The sequence below is a fragment of the Phaseolus vulgaris genome, chromosome 2, assembly GCF_051622355.1.
Source record: "Phaseolus vulgaris cultivar YP4 chromosome 2, ASM5162235v1, whole genome shotgun sequence".
Classification (NCBI taxonomy): Eukaryota; Viridiplantae; Streptophyta; class Magnoliopsida; order Fabales; family Fabaceae; genus Phaseolus; species Phaseolus vulgaris.
The window spans coordinates 47433180-47454244 of NC_143499.1; the positions used below are offsets into that span (position 1 = coordinate 47433180).

The following is a 21065-nucleotide window of genomic DNA, read 5'->3' on the forward strand; positions in this document are numbered from 1 at the left end:
AACATTTTATGTTGTTTTGTGTTTTTCTAAAGTTTATTGATTTTGTATTTTTTAAATAATCTAATCAAAGTAAAAGAATTCTTCTTTGAAATTTATCTTTATTTTTTCTTTATTTTTGTACGTTATTTACATTTTTAAATAATTTGTCTTACATTGTTTAGGAATCAAAAACAAAAAACAATACAATATCCTCTCTTAATCCTTTGAGATACTTTTTAAAAATAAAATTATGATGAAAACTTCAAAATGAACAATATTTCAAAAAATGAAGTAATTAACTTTAATGATGTTATCTCAATGAATTTGAAGTTGAAATATTCGATGTTTTGTGTGAGAATGAAAAAGTAATTTAAAAATTAATCATCGTTCTTTGAGCTCTCGAATAGGAGGAATAAAAAAATGGTTCGCAATATGCACCCTCATTTCCTTTATACTTCTACTAAAAAACTTGTTTCAATACTTCCAATAATCTCACATTAGTTACGAGTCGATGTTAGAGACAATTTAAATACACCATCCTCTCTTAATTTCTCAATATACCTTTTAAAAACAAATGATGATAGAATTTTAAACTACAAAGTAAACAATACTTTAAATGATAATTATTAACTTTTGATCAGGAACTTATTTAAATGATAATTATTAACTTTTGATCACGAACTTATTTCACTACGTCCAATAATTCTACATCTTTTAAAAACAAAAACACAATAGAATTCAAATTTTAAAACTAACAATTAGATATAATCTTAAATATTTAATCTCAATGTCAGGACAATTTTTTATTATAAATTATAGTATAATTAACTTGCATAAGGGTTAGGAATATGTATCAATATGGAGTTAGCCATTTATGTTGATAAATAATTAACCCTATTTTTAAAATCTAGACAATTTGCAAGTCCAACATATGTTAAATTCGCATATTTTACCAGCTTATTTTGTTATGTAAACTTCAAATTACGTTTTACAAAATAAAGTTACATAACTAACTAACTAATTGTATATCTTGGTTTAATAGATTTAACCTTAATAAATAAAAGGAAAGATAAATAAATTATTTGTAGTTTATAATTTTTTTCATTTTTATTACTATTCATATATATTAATTCGTTTCTTTATCCTCGAGTTTTGGAAGAAAAAATACAAGCACAAAAACATTATTTATTCCCAGACCAAAATTAATTGTCTCTTTTAACATACTGATTTCAGGGGTTCTTTCTGCTTGTGCATTTATAACTTGCATAAGAACTTATCCTTTAGAAGACCAAATGTCCATTTACAAATGTAAAAATAGTATATAAAAATGATTTCATAATCGGTTAAACAAGTCAAATATCTCATTGGTGTTGAAAGCTGTTCAATGAGAAGACACAAGTTTGTTTTTTTTTTTTATCTCACTTTGAATATTTTAATTATTTATTGCTTCATATTTAAAAAAAAATATTATTTTACTCTTGATATATGTTATAATGAAAACCTCACAATCAAATGAGGAAATAAAAAAGTTGAAATAAATAAAAATAAAAGAACATGGTGATAAAATAAAAAGAAACTTAAATCATATAATATAATTGTGGTGGTAATAATTAAATAACAAGATGTGCATTTAAGTGAATTTATTACTAGATTTAGTTATTTGTAGGTAGGGGAACATTTATTCCTCAACAGTAAAACATACGCTTTATATTTTAATAAATTAATATTTTATTTTTAATTTAAAAATATTATTATATTATTATAAGAAATGTATGTTATTTATTGTTTATGTTTATAGGGTTAAGAAAACTTTTTTTCTTATTTTTTGTCTTGAATTTTCTTTATGAAATAATAATGAGAAGGTGTGAGGTGTTTCCAAGCAAAAGGACCATTTTTATTGGCCAAACCATCCTTTCAGGACTCGCAATTGGTCCACGTCACCACGTGTGACATGCTCGAACTTTCTAATGAGATCTATAAATATATGGGACTGATGCAAACCCTGGCTGTGAACTGAACAGAACTGCAATTCATCGACGAAGGAGAAGAAAACTTGACGCCATGGCTCGCTCGTTTTCACGCGGGTCTCTGCTTCCGCTCGCCATTGTTCTGTTAGGTATCAATCAAATCTCATTGCTTTCTCTGCCTCGTTTTAATGTAGCAAGATCCATCTCACTGCGATTTCTTCCAATTTCTTTGTGATTGTTTGTTTGGATCCTATTTTCATGGATCTGATGAGATCATAAACATTCTTATCACTGCATTGGAATTTATGTGTTTTGAAGTTTCTCTCTAAACTCGTTATTAGTCACATTTAGTGAATATAATCAACAGTGGAGTTGATAATGGTTACTCGTTGTTTTGATTTGTGTCATTGTTGTTACCTTTATTTTATTTCCCCAACTTCGCAACAACGATGCTGCATAAAAAAATAAAATTTCCGCATGTTTCGTGTAATAGTACATTAATTACGATGCATGCTTATTAATTTAGTTTCTTGTATTGTATTGCAATCTGCAATCAGATATCTAATAACTCCCATCCTTGATCGCATATTACTCGTCATTTCTCATGATGCGTGATTCTTATTTACTACTGATTGTGTTTCTCATGATGCAAATCGCAACATTTTTTTTGCCTTTTATGATTCTCGATGTCACTCCGAATGATTGATTTCTTCCTTTTAGAACGGGCTTGCCTTCTTCACCAAAGTTAGTTAGAGTAATTAAGTAATCTTGTTGATGAGGAAATCAGTTAGTGATATTTCATCGCATTCATGATTTGGTGTGCTTGTGTATGTAATGTAAACTTTTTATATTGTTATGAATGACTGGGAATACTTACTTTACGCGGTTCAGTTTGTCATCAATTAACTAGTTTGTGTTACCTTGTAATTAACTTCGAGAGATTTCATTGCAGGATGTCTATTTGCAATTTCTATTGCAAAGGAGGAAGCTACCAAGTTGGGGACGGTCATTGGGATTGATCTTGGAACGACCTATTCTTGTGTTGGTGTTTATAGGAATGGCCATGTCGAAATCATAGCCAATGACCAAGGTAACCGTATCACTCCATCGTGGGTTGCCTTCACCGACAGTGAGAGACTCATTGGGGAGGCTGCCAAGAATCAGGCAGCTGTCAACCCCGAAAGGACCATCTTCGATGTTAAAAGACTTATTGGAAGAAAGTAAGACATTGTCAAGATTTTGATTCGGGTGTATACAATTTGTTGAGAAAAAAGGTGTCTGACTCCTATCATTTGTCAGGTTTCAAGATAAGGAAGTTCAAAGAGACATGAAGCTCGTTCCTTACAAAATTGTCAACAAGGATGGAAAACCTTACATAGAGGTAAAAATTAAGGATGGTGAGACCAAGGTGTTCAGCCCTGAGGAAGTCAGTGCCATGATTCTGACAAAGATGAAGGAAACCGCGGAAGCATTCCTTGGGAAGAAAATCAATGATGCTGTGGTCACTGTCCCAGGTACGTGGAACAAATCATGATATCACTCCTGTAATGTTGATTATTTTCAATTCGTCCTGTTTTTGTTTTCATTATAATTTATGACCTTTGTTCTTTCAAATACACAGCTTACTTCAATGATGCTCAGAGGCAGGCCACCAAGGACGCTGGTGTCATTGCTGGTCTGAATGTTGCTAGAATTATCAACGAACCCACTGCTGCTGCCATTGCATATGGATTGGACAAGAAAGGTGGCGAGAAGAACATTCTAGTCTTTGATCTTGGGGGCGGGACATTTGATGTCAGTATCTTGACAATTGATAATGGTGTTTTTGAGGTTCTTGCAACAAATGGAGATACTCATCTTGGAGGTAATTTTTTTAATGAGTCTTAATATGACGAAATTATTATGTAGAAGAAAGATTATTATTTCCACGAAGTTTTCCTCTGATGTTATCGCTTGCCATGCCATGTGTACTTCCCCTTACCAGGTGAGGACTTTGATCATAGAATAATGGAGTACTTCATTAAATTGATCAAGAAGAAGCATTCAAAGGATATTAGCAAGGACAACAGAGCACTTGGCAAGCTGAGGAGAGAGGCCGAGCGTGCGAAGAGAGCTCTCAGCAGCCAGCACCAGGTCCGCGTGGAAATTGAATCACTTTTTGATGGTGTTGATTTCTCTGAGCCACTCACCCGAGCTCGGTTTGAGGAGTTGAACAATGACTTGTTCCGGAAGACAATGGGACCAGTGAAGAAGGCCATGGAAGATGCTGGATTACAGAAGAGTCAGATTGATGAGATTGTTCTTGTTGGTGGAAGCACAAGGATTCCGAAGGTTCAACAGCTTTTGAAGGACTACTTTGAAGGAAAGGAGCCAAACAAGGGTGTGAACCCTGATGAAGCAGTTGCCTATGGTGCTGCAGTGCAAGGAAGCATTTTGAGCGGAGAGGGCGGTGAAGAAACCAAAGGTACTCTTATTTTTTCATTACTTGTGAGAAGTCAGAAATATTATTTATACAACAAGTAGATTGCTTAGCATTACACACTCTAATTGCTTTTGAAACTGTGGATCCAGATATCCTTCTCCTGGATGTGGCTCCCCTCACCCTTGGAATTGAAACTGTTGGTGGAGTGATGACAAAGTTGATTCCCAGAAACACTGTTATCCCTACCAAGAAATCTCAGGTGTTTACCACCTACCAGGACCAGCAGACCACCGTCTCCATTCAGGTACGCTTCCATTGTTGGACTGCATTAAAGTGCATGATGCTCGTTTTTGTTCTGAATCCAAAATGCATGTCTCAAATATTTAATCCCTTTTTCTTAATACATAGGTTTTCGAAGGTGAGAGGAGTCTGACAAAGGACTGCCGTCTGCTTGGGAAGTTTGATCTGTCAGGAATTCCTCCAGCTCCAAGGTTAGTTTCATGCTTTCACGATCATGGATGGTGTGCTCTCCAAATGTTGCTTCAATTGATATATGTAACTAACTTGTATGTTATGTGGTAATTGAAAAGGGGTACTCCTCAAATTGAAGTGACGTTTGAAGTTGACGCAAATGGCATTCTGAATGTGAAAGCGGAAGACAAAGGCACTGGGAAATCAGAAAAGATCACGATTACAAATGAGAAGGGACGTCTGAGCCAGGAGGAAATCGAGAGAATGGTTCGTGAGGCTGAGGAGTTTGCGGAGGAAGACAAAAAGGTGAAGGAGAGAATTGATGCTCGTAACAGTCTTGAAACCTACGTCTACAACATGAAAAACCAGATCAGTGACAAGGACAAACTGGCTGACAAGTTGGAGTCAGATGAAAAGGAGAAAATAGAGAGTGCAGTGAAGGAAGCATTGGAATGGCTGGATGATAACCAGAGTGTTGAGAAAGAAGAATATGAGGAGAAGCTCAAGGAGGTCGAAGCCGTTTGCAATCCAATCATCAGTGCTGTCTATCAGAGATCAGGAGGAGCCCCAGGTGGTAGTGATTCAGCCGAGGACGACGATGATTCTCACGACGAGCTCTAGAGATGTTGGCTATAACTTGGCTTGTGTCTGTTGATTAAGCAGTAGCATGGAAAGATTGAGTAGTAGAGTAGGTTAATTGGAGTCTTAAAATTTTTATAACAGGTTAAAGTTGAGAGTCTCCCAGCTCTTGTATTTTTGGTGTCCAAACTACATTAAAGATAAATATTTTAATTTGTTTTAGGAGTTTTCCAATCATAATTATTGATCTCCCATGCTGTATGCGTCAAATGGCATAAGCCATACTGCAATCAATATCTGTCACTTTAATATAATTCCTTTCGCCAGACAGATGTCAAATAGTAAAATTTATAGCTAAAATTAATATAAACATTAAATGTCCTCTAATTGCATGTTTGGGTGCAGGTGAAATAGTAATCAACACGTTTTTTCCAAGTACATCGTGTGATTGCTTCAAATTGTGAACTTTGAACTTAGATAAAACTTTCAACCTGACACTGTTGAATTCAATTCATCACCTATGAACAAAATACACAGAAGAATGAATAAAAATAGAAAGGAATGATTCTCAAAAGTTTATTAGTGATATAAATGACAACCAGCTTCAATTTTATTCATGAATGCGAAGGAAAAGATCTACATACAATCCATGAGTTTATACATTTCAATCACATGGATCAGGATTGTAGTGTGATATATGTGGAGATTGGTTGGTGAGGATCAAACAATAAAGATTAAGAAGATCTAGCCAAAATAAGACACTGTTATTAAATTTTAAGTAAATTGGAGTAAAGATCCACAACAACAAAACATTAATAAAAGTAATTTTAAAGTACTGAATTTGCATAATAAAAAGAAGGATTTGGTGGATAGTATGACAATAAATAAGGGATTTAACAGTGATAGTAAAATAGGGCCAAAACAAATCAAGTAATATTTGTCATTTTTTTAATTAAGATTCACTCACAAATCTTAATTAAGTAATAAATAATTTATTTAATTTTACATCTAAAAAGAACTAACCTAGTATCTACAAGAGTGACACTTCTTCAAGAAGACATAATAAAAAATATTTTATGGTGGCAATCTATGGCTGTACATGGGCCTCAAAGCAAGTAGAGTATGCCTTCTTTTTAAGTGCAAAATTCCTAAATAACACATGCATCCACAAATTCTATCCCTATAATCATCTTATTACAAGACAATCAAGTTCAATCCTCCCATACCAATACAAGACCCCACAATATAAATACAACTAAAGTTGTTCTATCAATGATCAATTGACAAAAAACATTAAAAATATAAATGATATAATGATATCTCGATAGTGTGAAGAACTTGTATTGAAAAAAATGGTTATATTAAAGTTATGAATTAATTTCAACCAATACCAATCACAATTATCTTAATTGATTCAAATACATTTATATATATATATATTATTCATAATAATTTTGATTAATATTATAATATAATTTTATAAATTAAATAATCCCAAAATTGAACTATATTCCATTGGAAAACATGAATAAAGATACTACTGCTTACGTGGAAAATTTAAGAATATTAATGTAATGTAAACATGAGCTAAAAAAAACTATGGGCCAGGGTGGCCGTAAGCCCATAGCAAAATTGGCATCTGACCAATAATAGAAAAAGGATTAATTAATGAACTAATTACTGGATTATGCAACACAATTAGCAAAGCGAGAAAAAACAACGAAAGCAGGGGCAACGCGGTCATTTCCGATACCGGCCTCTTTCTCACCCTTTCTTTCTCCTAAAACCAAAACACGGTTTCCGTTGGAAGAAGAAAAGAGAAAAAGAAAAAAAAACACAGAAAGAAAGAAATTGAGATCTGATTCGGCGGCGACGATGGAGAACAACGGATCCGATCGGATGATTGACCAGGTGGCCATGTGGCTCGGCTCCACCGTCTCTTCCGCCTTCTTTTCTTCCTTGGAACGCTTTTCTTGTGTCAACGTCGCCACCTCCGACCCCGACAACGACGACGATGACGACGATTACTACTCCACCACTGCCACCACTCCCACCGCCTCCACCACCCCCGCAGCCAGCAACTCCACTCCCCCCTCCGTCTCGGTTAACGCCGAAGAAACAAACGACGTCTCCAACCTCCCTGTTTGAGGCCATACGACGTCGTCGCTGCTGCTGCTCTGTATAGACCTTTTTCCTTTTCCTCTTTTCGCGTGTGTGTTGTTATGTAAGGAATTCCGTTTTTCGTTTCTTCATTTTTTTTAAAAAAAAATGTGATGCCATTTTATGCCTGTCTACATATATAATTATTTAATTATTACATGCTTATATATTTCTATTAATTATATTATTTATTTATATCTATTCATTCTATCTGATTGCTGTGATATGTTATTGTCGCTATTTCAATTAAGCTTGGTTGATGTTTTTTGTATTTTGATTTGGGCAATACTTTGAATTAATCATTGGAAATATCGTGTTAGTTATGGATTTAATTTGAATTTACTCGCAAGCGAAGCGTGTAGTTGTTGCAGTACTGTTTCAGAGCTCAGTTTTCATTACGAGTTTTCTAGCTAGGCCTAGGTCCTGATTCATTTATTTCGTTGTGGTGGTCCATTGTGGGTTGAGCCTTGGTACATTGCTAAGAACAACTCACAGAAATGTTAGTACACTGGAGGCAATGATTTCAATTTTCTAAAAACACGAGATGACATGTGATGAAACATTATTGCTGTGTTCAGTGAAATAGTTAGATTTATTGGATGAATAGGGCAAAATAGACATGTATCCCATTTGCCCTTGGCTTCCACATATCGAATAAAATGTAAACACTAAAGGAAATAAATAAAGTTTAAGATGAGGTTTAGTGTAGCTGGTTTTAAAGCAGGTATTGGAATACACGTATGTATCACTTGATGCTTATCTAATAAGGTGATCACAAATTCTAGTTTTGGGGTGTCAAATGACTGGTATTATTTTGCATACCCAACATTTTGTTCTTCTGGGAAAACTCGTGTGAAGGATTTTTTTTTTTAAATTATAGCCTAAAGAAGTTATTTTATCCTATGTCACTGTTCGTGCAAAATTTAGAATGACTACAATAGTATGCTGGGATAGAAAACGAAATGGAAGGAAGTGTAGCAGCTCTTATGTAGATTTATTTCTGGGGATTGTTGTACATGGGATTGTGTTATACCTCCAAAATCTGATACGCAATACAGACACAATAATTTACCAGGAAATTCAATTTTTTTTAGTTCATAAATATCTGCTATCAACATTAGGAGTGAGACTAGGATAGAGCAAATCAACATTTTACGTATCTTTATTTTAAATGTAAAATAATTGTAGAATACAAAAAGGTTGTTACTGTTAAATGTTTGATAATACCTGCTATCCTATATAACAAAAATTAAGGAATTTAGTTAGTAGTATTACACTTCTTAATTTATATTTTTCTAAATTATCTCTGGAACTGTTTAGATTTCATTTTTTTTGTATCTCTTTCAGTCTAATTAACTAGTGTATCTCCTCTTTAGTTAGAGCATTTTTGTAGACAAAAAAATTGTTGGACATGAGGGATCTTATAAAGAAAGATCAAGACAAACTTCCCTTCCGATAAAAAGACCAGAAGTAGTATAAAATAATGATTTCTCAACTGTCATTGGTTTAGTCTGCAAAATTTATAAAGTCTATACGAGAAGATCTGTCTTGGAAGTAGAATTATCGATTTTAGAGTAGATTTAGCTTTAAAATATGCTCGAGGAGGATTAGATTTTCTGCTTGGTTAATTCTTTTTAAAATTGATTCCCTGTCCGTATTCTAACTCTAGGAAAAGGTGATTAAGTTGGATTGCCTTGTAAAGGATGTTGGATATGCGAAATAAATATCTCTAATATCTGTAATGGAGACTGGTATAACAATATGTTTTAAGCATAGAACATGCAATGTGAGAGTGAGACTAATTTGAGCTTATGCTGTACCCTTTTCTTTCTAGGTTCATCTTTCTCCTCTTTCCCACTCAACTCTTTACTTGTGCTTGTGTGTGGATGGATCACTCTATCCTATCGGATGTATTGCTTTGTAGTTGGAAACAATAACTTACAGAATGAAAAAAATTATAGTAGATCAACATTGTCATATTCACTGGCTAGGTGAAAAAGCTTTCTTCAATTGTTGCTTTTGGTGATAATCCAGACCTGCTGGTTCTTTGCCCATAATCGCTGCAGTGTTATAACCAATTTATTTTCGTCAGAATAATACAAAAACACAACATGAACAGTAGTACAGTCAATGCTGTTTTGAGTATTTTACCGATTTTACTGCTCTGCATTCTCCTTCCAACATAGAAGCATGACTATGCATCGACGAATTATGTAAAGCTTTGCTCTCTTCTCCTTCAAAATTCTACCCTTTGGTGCCTGAAACTTGTCTTGCTTTTCTGTGGACGTGGAAATATCCATGATCTGGTTTCTCTTTTTCCCAACTATTCCTGTTAGAATTCTTCTCTTGCGTCAAGGAATGTCTCTCGGTAGAAGTCTGTCTGTAGGAGTTACTCAGATTTTGTTTGAGTGTGCTTTCAGTTTGAAGTCACTAAAAGTGGTGAAAGTAAAGGCAAATAGTTATTAGTAATTGGAGTTAGCTTTCTGCGGTCAAACATAGAGCAGATTTTCTGCTTTAAGTCGTGGTCTTGGGCTTCTCTGGTCTAACGTCCGGAATCCCGGGACTGCTGTCTTCTCTGCTCTGCCTCCCCATTTACTGCCAAAAGACAAAGAAACTGCCTCTAATTTCTATTGGATAAGTATAAATGCTTTATGATTTCACTCACTGAGCCTTTCTCTTCATCATTATCTTGTTAAGCTCAAAGAGACTAATGTGTCGGCCTTTATTGTCACTCAGATATTATTATTTCAAGACTTGATTATCGTTTTGGTTCTTTCTATTATCGTCATTTCTTGGGATTCATTTCGTACTCTCCTAATTCTACAATTTTGATTCTCTACTGTTTTGATTATGTAACTGTTTACGACGCATTGTCGTCAATAGTCTGTCCAGCTGTTAAGTCAACATTTATTTAAATGTTGAATGTGCAATTAACGTTGTTTAAAATTAAGTAGATGAAATAAATATGAACACTAAATGAGATTTCAACACTAACTTGCAATTTCCAATTCCTTTTACTAAGAAAACGAGGGGCTTGATGCTAATTTATATAATAAACTCATATGCCTAAGTGGGACTAACCTTTGATAACATTTAGATAAAAACTCATTTTGTTTAAAAAAAATAGTCAACCTAATTTTTTAAAGCTAAAACACCACCTTCAAGCCATTACATGTGAAATTTATTTGTCAAACTCATTCCACGCTTAGCTATAACATTTGCAGCCTGATTTAATTCGTGTAAGATATGTATGGATATCATGGATAGTCTCAAGTTCTTGTGACTGTGAGTTTTAGAGGGAACAACTTATGCCATGAAAGAGAATATTGTATAAATATCGTATAATATTATGCTTTATAAAGTAGAGAAATTTTGGCATTTGGTTATGAAATTAAAATAGATAAAGGGAGAGTCACAGAGATTCTCGTGTCACCAATTTCAAAGTATATACAATGCAGAGTTTTGATCAAATATAAAAATTTGCAATTGGATGACAACGCAGAGAAATTTCACGTTGTCAATTATTAAGTCTTTGTATTTTATTTATTTTTGTAACATATTTTTAAGATAAAATGCCCCTGATTTTGATCATTTCGTTAAATTTGTCTTTTAAAGACTGCATTTTATGATACTAAGGAAAGAAAAATCAATCAAAGAAATTGATTCTATTTTTTCTATTAATTTTAATCACAGACAATGATGAAAAGAAAATAGAATTCAAAAGTGATCTTTAAATAAGAATTAAAAAACGAATTAAAACATATAAAAAGTAGTAATTCTCAAGTAAGAAAGTATTGTTTTTTAGTTACATCAACACTGTTATTTTTTTAATATTCTTTACAGTTGCATATCTCTCTTTTTTCAAATTACATTAAGATCTCCTATTTATTTTAAAATTATTAAACTGTCTCCAGTGTGAGGAAATCTAACATGATGTGAATAATAAACACGGAAATAAATTATTATGTTATCCTTTGGAATTTTCTCTAATTACACTTACATCTCCGACTTTCAATGAGGTGTGTAAAGTGAAGAAAAACAAAAACAAAAAAAATGACAGCGTCGTGTTTTTAAAACATTTGTCTAGAATTTAAAAAATGTTGGGATCCTAGTGTAATTTCAAAAATATCAGGGGTTGCCAGAGTAATTTACTCTAAACAGATCAAGAGCCAGAGAAATGATACCCCCACCAGTAACAAGATTGCAAAAAAGTGGCGGGTACATGTGTAATTACAATAAACTTCAAGGGGTCTTGATGTAATTAACTTTTTTTTTCCTTGTGAGTGATCTTTTCTCCGACTTTTTTAGGAGGTTAAAATTGTTATTTATCATTCTTTATCTCACTTTCTAGAAGTTTACGAGCGTAGAGAAAAAAAGAGGTCACTTTTGTTTTTTAATGATTTCTGGAGTTCTCTTTTTTTTGTGTGTATTTATCTTGATATTTTGTAAAGTAATTTTTTTTTCACGATTGAGTGTGTTTTATTAATTTTATAAACATCTTATTCAGATGATAATTAAAAGTTGGTTTCTTTATATTTGATTTCAATTCTTGATGATGTATTACAAGAATTAGTCACACTTAAAATAATTATTTTTATTTGTACATTAAATAAAAAATTATTGTATAAATGACATCTGGAATTGAATCCTGTCAACTTTTAAGCTATAAATAAGTGTTGAATACACACTAACTAATTGGACTAGTTTCAATGAAAATATTTTATCTAATTACAGTTTTTTTTCCTTATGAGTAGTTAAACTGGATATTTTTATTTGTACATTTTGAATATATTTGTTAAAATAAATAAATTCATAGCATTTTCTTCTCACATTAGTAATGATAATGTATACGATTTAGATAAATACCAGGTATTTGTCCTTGTATACATATTTGAAAATAAAATATTATTTTTTCTTATAGCCTTCTTTATAAAAATGTCTAGTGATTATTCTCACAATTAATGACTTGAGTTCTTAAATTCTTGTATTTAAAGTTATAAGTTATATTTTAGTTAAATAAATTACCATAATTTAAATTCACATATGCATTTTAAAAACTTTCACACTAATCTAAGTGTACAATTTTATTATACAAATTATTTTCATCAATTTTTTTTTCAATTTCATCTTATTTGCGTTTTTCTCGAATCCTTGTTGAAGTCATTATACATGCAATTTTTTTTTAAGTAATTAACTTGAAAATGAATGTGATTATCAATCCCAACTAAAAATCAATAGAAGGAGGTTTATAAGTGTTCTCGAACGGGGTTGAAATCAAGAGAACGACTATCTTTTTTCTTGGTCGGTCGGTTTACCTCTCATCTCTTTTTTTCGAAATGGTCTCCTCACTCTCCTCATGAACTAAACTTGAATGGTACTTGTATAAAACACTCCGACCCTCAAGTGAAATTTTGATATCTAGTGTTCGATATTATTACTAACCATGCCTTAATCTCAAAATTTGTGTCTATTTATATGATTATCATGAATCTTCTACTATTTAGTCACATTAAAATTTTGAATCATGATTAAAAATATATTTTCTAAAATTTTCCTATTAATTAGATTTGTCAATATTCCGTTTAAACAATAATAAATTTAATCGTATAATCGATCGTAAACTCTAAATCATAAATCATTCAACCCAAACCAAAAAAATCTGCAAAATAAATTTCAATTTAGTTTGCGAAGTTTCTTTCTCATTAATATTCAATTTGATGCATGCATCTGATAAAAAGGATTATACAATTTCAATTTGAAGGATGAAATTCATTATTCTCTCTTTAAATCACTCTTCCATACCAATATTGAAGGATAAAAGTTCTTATTGTTCCTTTAGAAGTTATTCTTCCATTCATGTCCATTCTTTCTCTTTCAGTAGTTATAAAAATGTTTTAAGCTCTGACAAGAAATATATTTTAGTACTGAAGGAATATGGCGGAACATGAATCCCTTGAAAAAGGAATATCAAAAGCTAATAAAAAGAGCAAAAGGAAATGTCACACTCTTCGTAATCCCTTGAAGGAATACGGTGGAACATGAATATAAAAAGCTAACAAAAAGAGCAAAAGGAAAGGCCACACACACTCTTCGTAATCCCTAGCATCAATCGCCGGCTTCGCAGATTTTGTTTTCTTCTTCGTCGTAATCATTCCTTCATTCTTTCTTCTTCTCTTTCATCAATTCATTGCCACATTTTCTCCCAAAATAAAAAAAGAAAAATGCCTGAAAAATTTTCATTCCACGCTCACAAACTGCACATTCTCACATGGCTTATTCATCTCTCACTAACACTTCTCACTGTAACAGCAACTTCATCATCATCATCATCACGCTGTGGCATGGCCGTCACGCCCTCCACCTCGCTCCTCTCCTTCCTCCAACGCCTCCAACAAACCGCCTTCGAGGCCTTCGGCGCTTCCGATTTCGATCCCAAGACCTACGTCGACATGCCTCTCAAGTTCGAACTGTCCGTCACCGAGGACGCGTTCCAGAAGCTTCCGCGCAACGCCCACGGGATCGTCGCGGTTGAAGATTTAAAGCGTTTTCTAGAAGCCTACTTGGGAGGTGCAGGGGACGATCTGGTGTACCTGCAACCACACGATTTCGTTCGCGAACCGGAGGGTTTCTTGCCCAAAGTCAAAAACCCTCAGGTGCGGGCCTGGGCCTTGCAGGTCCATTCGCTTTGGAAAAACTTGAGCCGGAAAGTATCCGCTGCGGTGCAGGCGCACCCGGACTTGCATACGCTGCTCCCTCTCCCCGGTTCAGTTGTCATTCCCGGTTCGCGTTTTCGCGAGGTTTATTACTGGGATTCCTATTGGGTAATTAGGTCCGTTAATTTTATTTTTTTGTTTGTTCGTGCACTACGTTATTACTACTGGGCCTGGTCCTGGATCTGTCCTTGGGCCTGGTCCTGGTCCTGGATCTGTCCCTTCTTACTGGGTTTAACTTTTGGGCTTCAGGGGCCTGATCGCCAGTAAAATGTACGATACTGCCACTGCTATTGTAACCAACCTCATTTCCTTGGTAGAGCAATATGGATTTGTTCTTAATGGTGCTAGAGCGTACTACACTAACAGGAGGTACTCTCTACACTAATTGAATTGATTTTTTTATTTATTATTGTTATATTTACTGAATTTTATTAATTATTTCTTGTAAATTGGAAATCGTGCAATAATTTATTTGTCATTTTGGGTATGATTTTTTTTATCTTTTATTGTATCTTGATGAATAAAAGTTGGTTATATAGTTTTAGATTTTTACACTGTACATGGACGTGTGGCATGAATGAAGACGTGAAGTATGTGCTATTAAATTTTTCTGGAGAGGACAAAGATGTAGTGTCTATATCTTTTGTTATATATGGTGCCTATGCTGTTTTCATTTCACTATATTGTAATGTATGTAAGTTTCACCCCTAAAATTAGTATTTAATGTCTTTTGTGTTTCCAATATAAATATTTTCCTTTTCAATATAACAAACTTTCTATGTTTGTATTCTCATCGCGTATTTGTGGACAATTGGACATGCATGAAAATCTTTATAACTTACTAATAAATTTAACTCTCGTTATTGGCTTGTGTGGCAATTGCAAACTTCTATCAACTCTTACCAATTTACTATGTTTAAAAGGCGAGAAGTTGCCAATGTGAAATTAATGACCTGTGGTATGAAATAGAATCATCTTAATAGTATTTTACTAATTCTCTTGCTTACTAAATGAATAAAGTATGGCACACTTTTCACGTTTATATTATATTGCATGTATTTATATTTTTTAACAACGTATTAGGAGGATTTATAAGAAGTGTATTGCTACTCATGTCTCAACTTGGACCTTTCCTTTTTTAGTTTTTGCTGTATGCTTATGATTTATCTACACGCATTTTCTTACAACGTTAATAATTTTGATCCTTTTATTGAATTAGATGCTAATCCATCTTTGCACCTAAAAAAGATCAATTTTTTCTTCTAGTTGTATAATTTAGAACAACCTCACGAGTAGGTTTCGAACGGATATTGTAGCATGATTTTGCCCTCGTCATTTTACCTTCATATCATGTTATCCTCATTCATATCTGTTGATAGAAGAAAATGCCATTCTCATTGATATCAGCATGCACCGCTCCTTTTGAAATAAAAGGAATTTATTGTATATGATTCTGCCCTTTCAAACTGATAAGGTAAGTATAAACTTTACAATGATTTTATAGCCAGCCTCCCCTTTTAAGCGCTATGGTTTATGAGATATACTGTACCACCGGTGACGTGGAATTAGTTAAAAGATCTCTACCTGCACTACTCAAAGAGTATGAATTTTGGAATTCAGGTATCAATTACTCTACAACTTTTGCCTCGATAACTTTATTATCTGCGGTTGGATGATATTTGTACATGTACCTTCTATTTTAGGTTACGTTTACCTTTTGCTTCATCTTGTAGAGATACATAAGGTGACCATTTTGGATGCTCAAGGTTGCCCTCACACTTTAAATCGCTATAATGCAATGTGGGACAAACCCAGGCCAGAATCATCCACAAAGGTGTGTGTGGTTTGTTAACAACTGTGGTATTACTGAAATGGGACTTAAACTATAACTTTGGGTAATTCATGCCATAGGACAAGGCATTTGCTTCCAATTTCTCGAGTGTTTCAGAAAAACAGCAGTTTTACCGTGAGTTGGCATCAACTGCTGAATCGGGATGGGATTTCAGCACTAGATGGATGAGGTACTATTTTACATACGCTAAGATTTTCGACACCTAAAAAGGATAAAATATGAAAATCATGTGAATATCTGCCCAGGCATTCGGATACACATAAAGTAACTCACGATGTTCATTAGGGGCTCCCAAGCCTAAGCAAGACGCTTTCAATCAAATGATTACCTTCCTCAGAAAAACACACATCGACTTAGTTCTAACATTTTCCCTTGTTTAAAAGTCAACAATACTACAGTTCAATACAATCGTGTACCTTTTGATGCAGAAACCCGCCTAATTTCACAACAGTGGCTACAACTTCTGTAATACCTGTTGATTTAAATGCATTTCTACTCGGGGTAAGTCTCAGACAAATGACTAAAAGAAGATCTGAAATCAGTGTCTGTTGTAACCTTATCAATTCTGTGATGCCCATTGGTTCAGATGGAACTTAATATTGCCTTCTTTGCAAAAGTTGCTGGAGATAATAGCACTGCTGAAAGGTTCCTGGAAAATTCTGATCTTAGAAAGAAGGCAATGAACTCGGTTTTCTGGAATGCAAACATGAAACAATGGCTTGACTTCTGGCTCGAAAATACATGTGAGGTATTTCTTGGAACCACTAGTATTAATCTACCAATAGATGAGCTGTCTTAGCCTTCTGTAGTTATTCTGACTGTCTATTTGATACTTTCAGGAGGTTCATGTTTGGAAAAACGGGCACCAGAATCAAAATGTGTTTGCTTCCAATTTTATTCCTTTGTGGATGAAACCATTTTATTCAGGTATGATTGATATGTTACAATATCAACTTTACAAACGACTAATGAGTAAATTTACGTAAACAGTTGTTGCAATCATTGTGGTATCCGTTAAGCATCCTTCTTGTTTGCTAATCATAAAGCTAGAACTTCATGCGCACTAGGTTACCTTGAATACACACATTTATGCATGAAGTACTAGCAACTTAAAGATCATTTTCGGAAGTGTAACAATTACACCATTATAGACTTCGATTTTCGTTGTTCAATTATAGGTTAACAAGTGGCCTTACTGGTCTCGAATGCCAAATTTTAAAGTAACTGCATATTTTTAAGTACTTACATTGAATAGTTGGCCTTCAAACATATCGGTAGATTGCTAAACTGGTTTAGAGTAGCATGTGATTTTATGAAATATTGCTAAAAGTCTATTAAGCAGTGTGACAGTTTATTTTCCTTTGTGTCATACAGTACTTTAAATAAGGATGGGACTCCTATTGTATGCACTACAAATTTCTACTTTCAAGACTGTTTTTGCTTTGACGTCAAACTAGCACAACCGATAACTAATATTTATTTGAACTTGGGTGATATTGATCACTATGATGAGTTTACCTTTGTCTGTGAAACATAGAAAAAAAAACATTTTTCTGCATTTTAAGTTGATTACTAAATATGTTTATTTTTTGTCAAGACACTTCACTTGTGGGTAGTGTTGTTGAAAGTCTCAAAACTTCCGGCCTTGTCCGTGCTGCTGGAGTTGCAACTTCTTTGACTGATTCAGGACAACAGTGGTAAGTGATAAGCAGGGTGAGGGTGGGGAAGACAGGTGAAATGTTTCACTTATCAATGATCCTTACATACTTGCAATAGGGACTTTCCAAATGGGTGGGCGCCGCTTCAACACATGCTAGTGGAAGGCCTTCTAAAATCTGGGTTGCAAGAAGCAAGGTCATTGGCTGAAGAAATTGCCATCGGATGGGTCACAACCAATTATATTGTTTACAAGAAAACGGGTTCAATGCATGAAAAGTTTAACGTGGAGCATTGTGGAGAATTTGGAGGTGGAGGTGAATATGTGCCCCAGGTATCACTACTCTTCAACATTATTCTTTTTGGTCTAGGGAAACGTTTGAAAAAAATATATTCTGACTTGATTGACTAGAAGAAATTTGACTAATGACTTCTTCAGTATGGATTTCTTATTTTAGAGAACATCGAAAAAATTGTTATTTGACTTACTTCAGAGAGGAATTAAATAAATGACATCTCTACCATCTTCGTTTTCCACATCAATTTGACTGGTTGTATTGCAATGCAGACTGGTTTTGGCTGGTCAAATGGTGTTGTGTTGGCATTCTTAGAGGAGTTTGGATGGCCTGAAGATCGGAACATTGAATGCTGATGGTTCAGAAATTGAAAGGTGGACAATAAGTTATGTTATAATAAAATATTAATTTATCTATGTATAAAGTGAATAGTGTCAAAAGTATGGTTTTATTTACTTATATAAGATATTTGCAAGAGGAGAGTGAAGAAAACTGGGTGAATAAAACTACATTTTAGCTCTAAATTTTGTTAGTTTGGTTCAATTTTTTAATATAAAAGTAGTTGACTGAAATTATAGAGTTCGATTTTATGATTAAATATTAACAACCCTAATTACAAAAATGTATTGGGCTTGATATCGTTTGTTGCAATAATCTCAACATTATGCAGATTGTTTCTTCCTACACTTCCATATCTTCTTCTCTCACCTCCATACAAAACATGAAAATACATTTTTATTCCTCGTGCCACCTTCATAGAGTAGCTTTCGGATTATATAATCCAAAAGCGCATTTGAAAAAAGACTTCCAGATCACATAATCTGGAAGCTAAAAAAGACTTTCAGATTATGTAATCCAGAAAGTAATCATGCATCTGAAAAAAGGCTTTCAGATTATGTAATCCGGAAGCTAATTACAAATTTGAAAAATAACTTTCAAATTACATAATCTGGAATATTACAAAGGGGTATTTTTGAAAAATTTATGGAGGTGAAAGAAGAAGGTATGGAGGTGCAGGAAGAAACAGTCCATTATGCATATTGGTTGGATTCAGATTTGGCTGATTCTCCCTGCACCCGATCATTTGTGATTGGCACCCAATTGTAAACAAGAAAAAGACTAAACTACCCTTAATTAACATTGACATTTGGTTAGTGAGAGATATGTACCCAACGTTTTCCTCTTCTTCATTTCTGCAGTGAACCTTACGTCGCAGACAGCACCTTCGATGGAGCACCACCGTCGCAGGCAGAGCAGGACCTCTGAGGCAGCGAAACCCAGGAGCGAACGTCGGAGAAGGAAGCATCGTCGGAGAAGACAAAGTAAATGTTGCAGATCAATTTATTCAAAATTCATGTATGCCTGCGGATATATTCATCCGGAACTCATGTGTGCCTACCGAATATATTTATCCGAAATTCAACTTTGTATACCGGATATATTTATCCGGAATTGATGGTTTGAGTTATGGATATTTTTATCCATAATACATTGTTTGACCTGCGGATAGTTTTTTCCGGAAGTTGGGACAAATGGAAACCTGCGAATGGTTTTGTTCGTAGTGAATACAATAGTTTCGGATGCCTACTTCCGTAATACAAAGTCCAGACTTTTGGAAGACGATATCTGGGATCGCTTCAGTTTGAACGAAAACAAAGGGGTTGCATAAAGTTTGGAGTGATATGAAGAATATAGAAGCAGAAGGAACTGGCCAATAGTGCCAATGCAGTGTATAGTTTTAAAGAACACGGGGATAATGTTTTTGGGTTTTGGACTGTGTAGGCTACCAAAGGGGTTGCATATTGTCCGACCACAACCACACTAAAAACACTTCTTCTGCAATGAAGTTACTCTGCACCTCACCATTCAACGTTTTCAAAAGTGAAGAAGACAATTCCATGCATTCCGAATATTTTCATCCGTAGTACATTCCATGCCTTCCGGATATTTTTATCCGTAACACATTCCATGCATTCTGGATATTTTCATTCGTAGCACATTCCATGCATTCCGAATATTTTCATCCGTAGCACATTCCATACCTTCCAGATATTTTCATCCATAGCACATTGCCTTCCGGATATTTTCATCTGTAGCACATTCACCATTCAATATTTTCAAAAGTAAAGAAGACAAGGGCATAATAGGATTTTTTTTAAAATGTCGGGTGCCAGTCACAATTGATCGGGTGCAGGAAGCAATTGCCTTCAGATTTTCTCTCCTTCTTTTCAAGTTTCCTCTCCTTAAGTTTGTATTTTGTAAGGTCTATCCTTCTCTTCCGTCGTTACACCTCCCTTCCCCTTTTAACATTCCCTTTTTTTAAGTGTGATGAAACTTAGTTTCATTGTAAACATATAAGAGGTTTTCCTTGTCCATCTTGACAACACTATGCTAAAATATAGAGCCAAAACTAATTTCTATATACATGATTTTAACAATATATTAAATGAAATTAATTTTTTTTAAAAGCATTTCTGTAAAATAACATACATGGCGTGGGAAGATAAGAAAGAGTTCAGACAAACATGGGCCTAATGTTTAATGCTATGCAGCAAATTCTTCCTCCACCCAACTTTTTTTGTACCTGCAATCTATATACTTTAAAATTTCCTAAAATGCTCTTTATTCTAGAAGTGATGAAAATCTAAAATTAGAAATGGAAAAGCAAATATGGAATAGATTATTATAAAGAATTTAAAAATTAAAAAAATTCTGAACTGTAAAAATTATGTTCAATTTAAAAATTTAAATAAAAATATTTTTGTTACAAAGTGGATTTAAGCCTAATTCAACTCCATAAAATCAACTCATAGAGTTGAGATTTACATCCACTTATATACAATGAAAGACTCTAATATCTAGTCGATGTGGGATATTTCTATGTATTTCTTTTATTTAAAGATATTTCACGTTAAAATTAGGTCGAAGTTGAAATTTAATTGGAGGAAGTAATTGCCATGCCCATCATCA

General features: G+C 33.9%; 3 protein-coding genes across 11 annotated transcripts; all 3 read left to right on the plus strand.

The window, feature by feature from the left end:
- The first annotated feature begins 1850 nt into the window (after positions 1 to 1850).
- LOC137812763 (luminal-binding protein 5) lies at positions 1851 to 5640 on the plus strand. Its single transcript, XM_068614953.2, has 8 exons — positions 1851 to 2095; positions 2899 to 3166; positions 3246 to 3460; positions 3568 to 3810; positions 3931 to 4410; positions 4518 to 4672; positions 4777 to 4859; positions 4959 to 5640. The coding sequence occupies exons 1-8, from the start codon at positions 2041 to 2043 to the stop codon at positions 5458 to 5460; spliced, it is 2001 nt and encodes a 666-aa protein (XP_068471054.1). The 5' UTR covers positions 1851 to 2040; the 3' UTR covers positions 5461 to 5640.
- Positions 5641 to 7106: 1466 nt separating this feature from the next.
- LOC150029204 (uncharacterized) lies at positions 7107 to 7757 on the plus strand. Its single transcript, XM_090299156.1, has one exon. It carries the CDS (start codon positions 7294 to 7296, stop codon positions 7564 to 7566), a length of 273 nt encoding a protein of 90 aa, XP_090155282.1. The 5' UTR covers positions 7107 to 7293; the 3' UTR covers positions 7567 to 7757.
- A 5767-nt stretch (positions 7758 to 13524) lies between these two features.
- Positions 13525 to 19549, plus strand: TRE1 (trehalase 1). Of its 9 annotated transcripts, none has more exons than XM_068614942.2 (12): positions 13525 to 13722; positions 13888 to 14407; positions 14541 to 14660; positions 15796 to 15911; positions 16025 to 16125; positions 16203 to 16312; positions 16572 to 16644; positions 16730 to 16891; positions 16983 to 17070; positions 17741 to 17840; positions 17920 to 18133; positions 18368 to 18667. In XM_068614942.2, exons 2-12 carry the CDS (start codon positions 13920 to 13922, stop codon positions 18449 to 18451), a joined length of 1656 nt encoding a protein of 551 aa, XP_068471043.2. In that variant the 5' UTR covers positions 13525 to 13722; positions 13888 to 13919; the 3' UTR covers positions 18452 to 18667. The 9 variants fall into 9 exon arrangements, 5 of the variants coding, with proteins under 5 accessions (XP_068471043.2, XP_090155276.1, XP_090155274.1 ...); XR_016518874.1 differs by having other exon boundaries at positions 13571 to 13722; positions 16730 to 16886; XM_090299150.1 differs by having other exon boundaries at positions 13583 to 13722; positions 15995 to 16125.
- Positions 19550 to 21065: the final 1516 nt, after the last annotated feature.

Coding starts and splice junctions, on each gene's coding strand:
- LOC137812763 (XM_068614953.2), top strand. CDS start 2,041: ATGGCTCGCTCGTTTTCACGCGGGTCTCTGCTTCCGCTCGCCATTGTT. Junction 3,167..3,245: donor AAAAGACTTATTGGAAGAAA/GTAAGACATTGT, acceptor ATCATTTGTCAG/GTTTCAAGATAAGGAAGTTC. Junction 3,811..3,930: donor TGGAGATACTCATCTTGGAG/GTAATTTTTTTA, acceptor TCCCCTTACCAG/GTGAGGACTTTGATCATAGA.
- LOC150029204 (XM_090299156.1), top strand. CDS start 7,294: ATGGAGAACAACGGATCCGATCGGATGATTGACCAGGTGGCCATGTGG.
- TRE1 (XM_090299148.1), top strand. CDS start 13,800: ATGCCTGAAAAATTTTCATTCCACGCTCACAAACTGCACATTCTCACA. Junction 15,912..15,994: donor GTATGAATTTTGGAATTCAG/GTATCAATTACT, acceptor CTTCTATTTTAG/GTTACGTTTACCTTTTGCTT. Junction 18,134..18,367: donor GAGGTGAATATGTGCCCCAG/GTATCACTACTC, acceptor ATTGCAATGCAG/ACTGGTTTTGGCTGGTCAAA.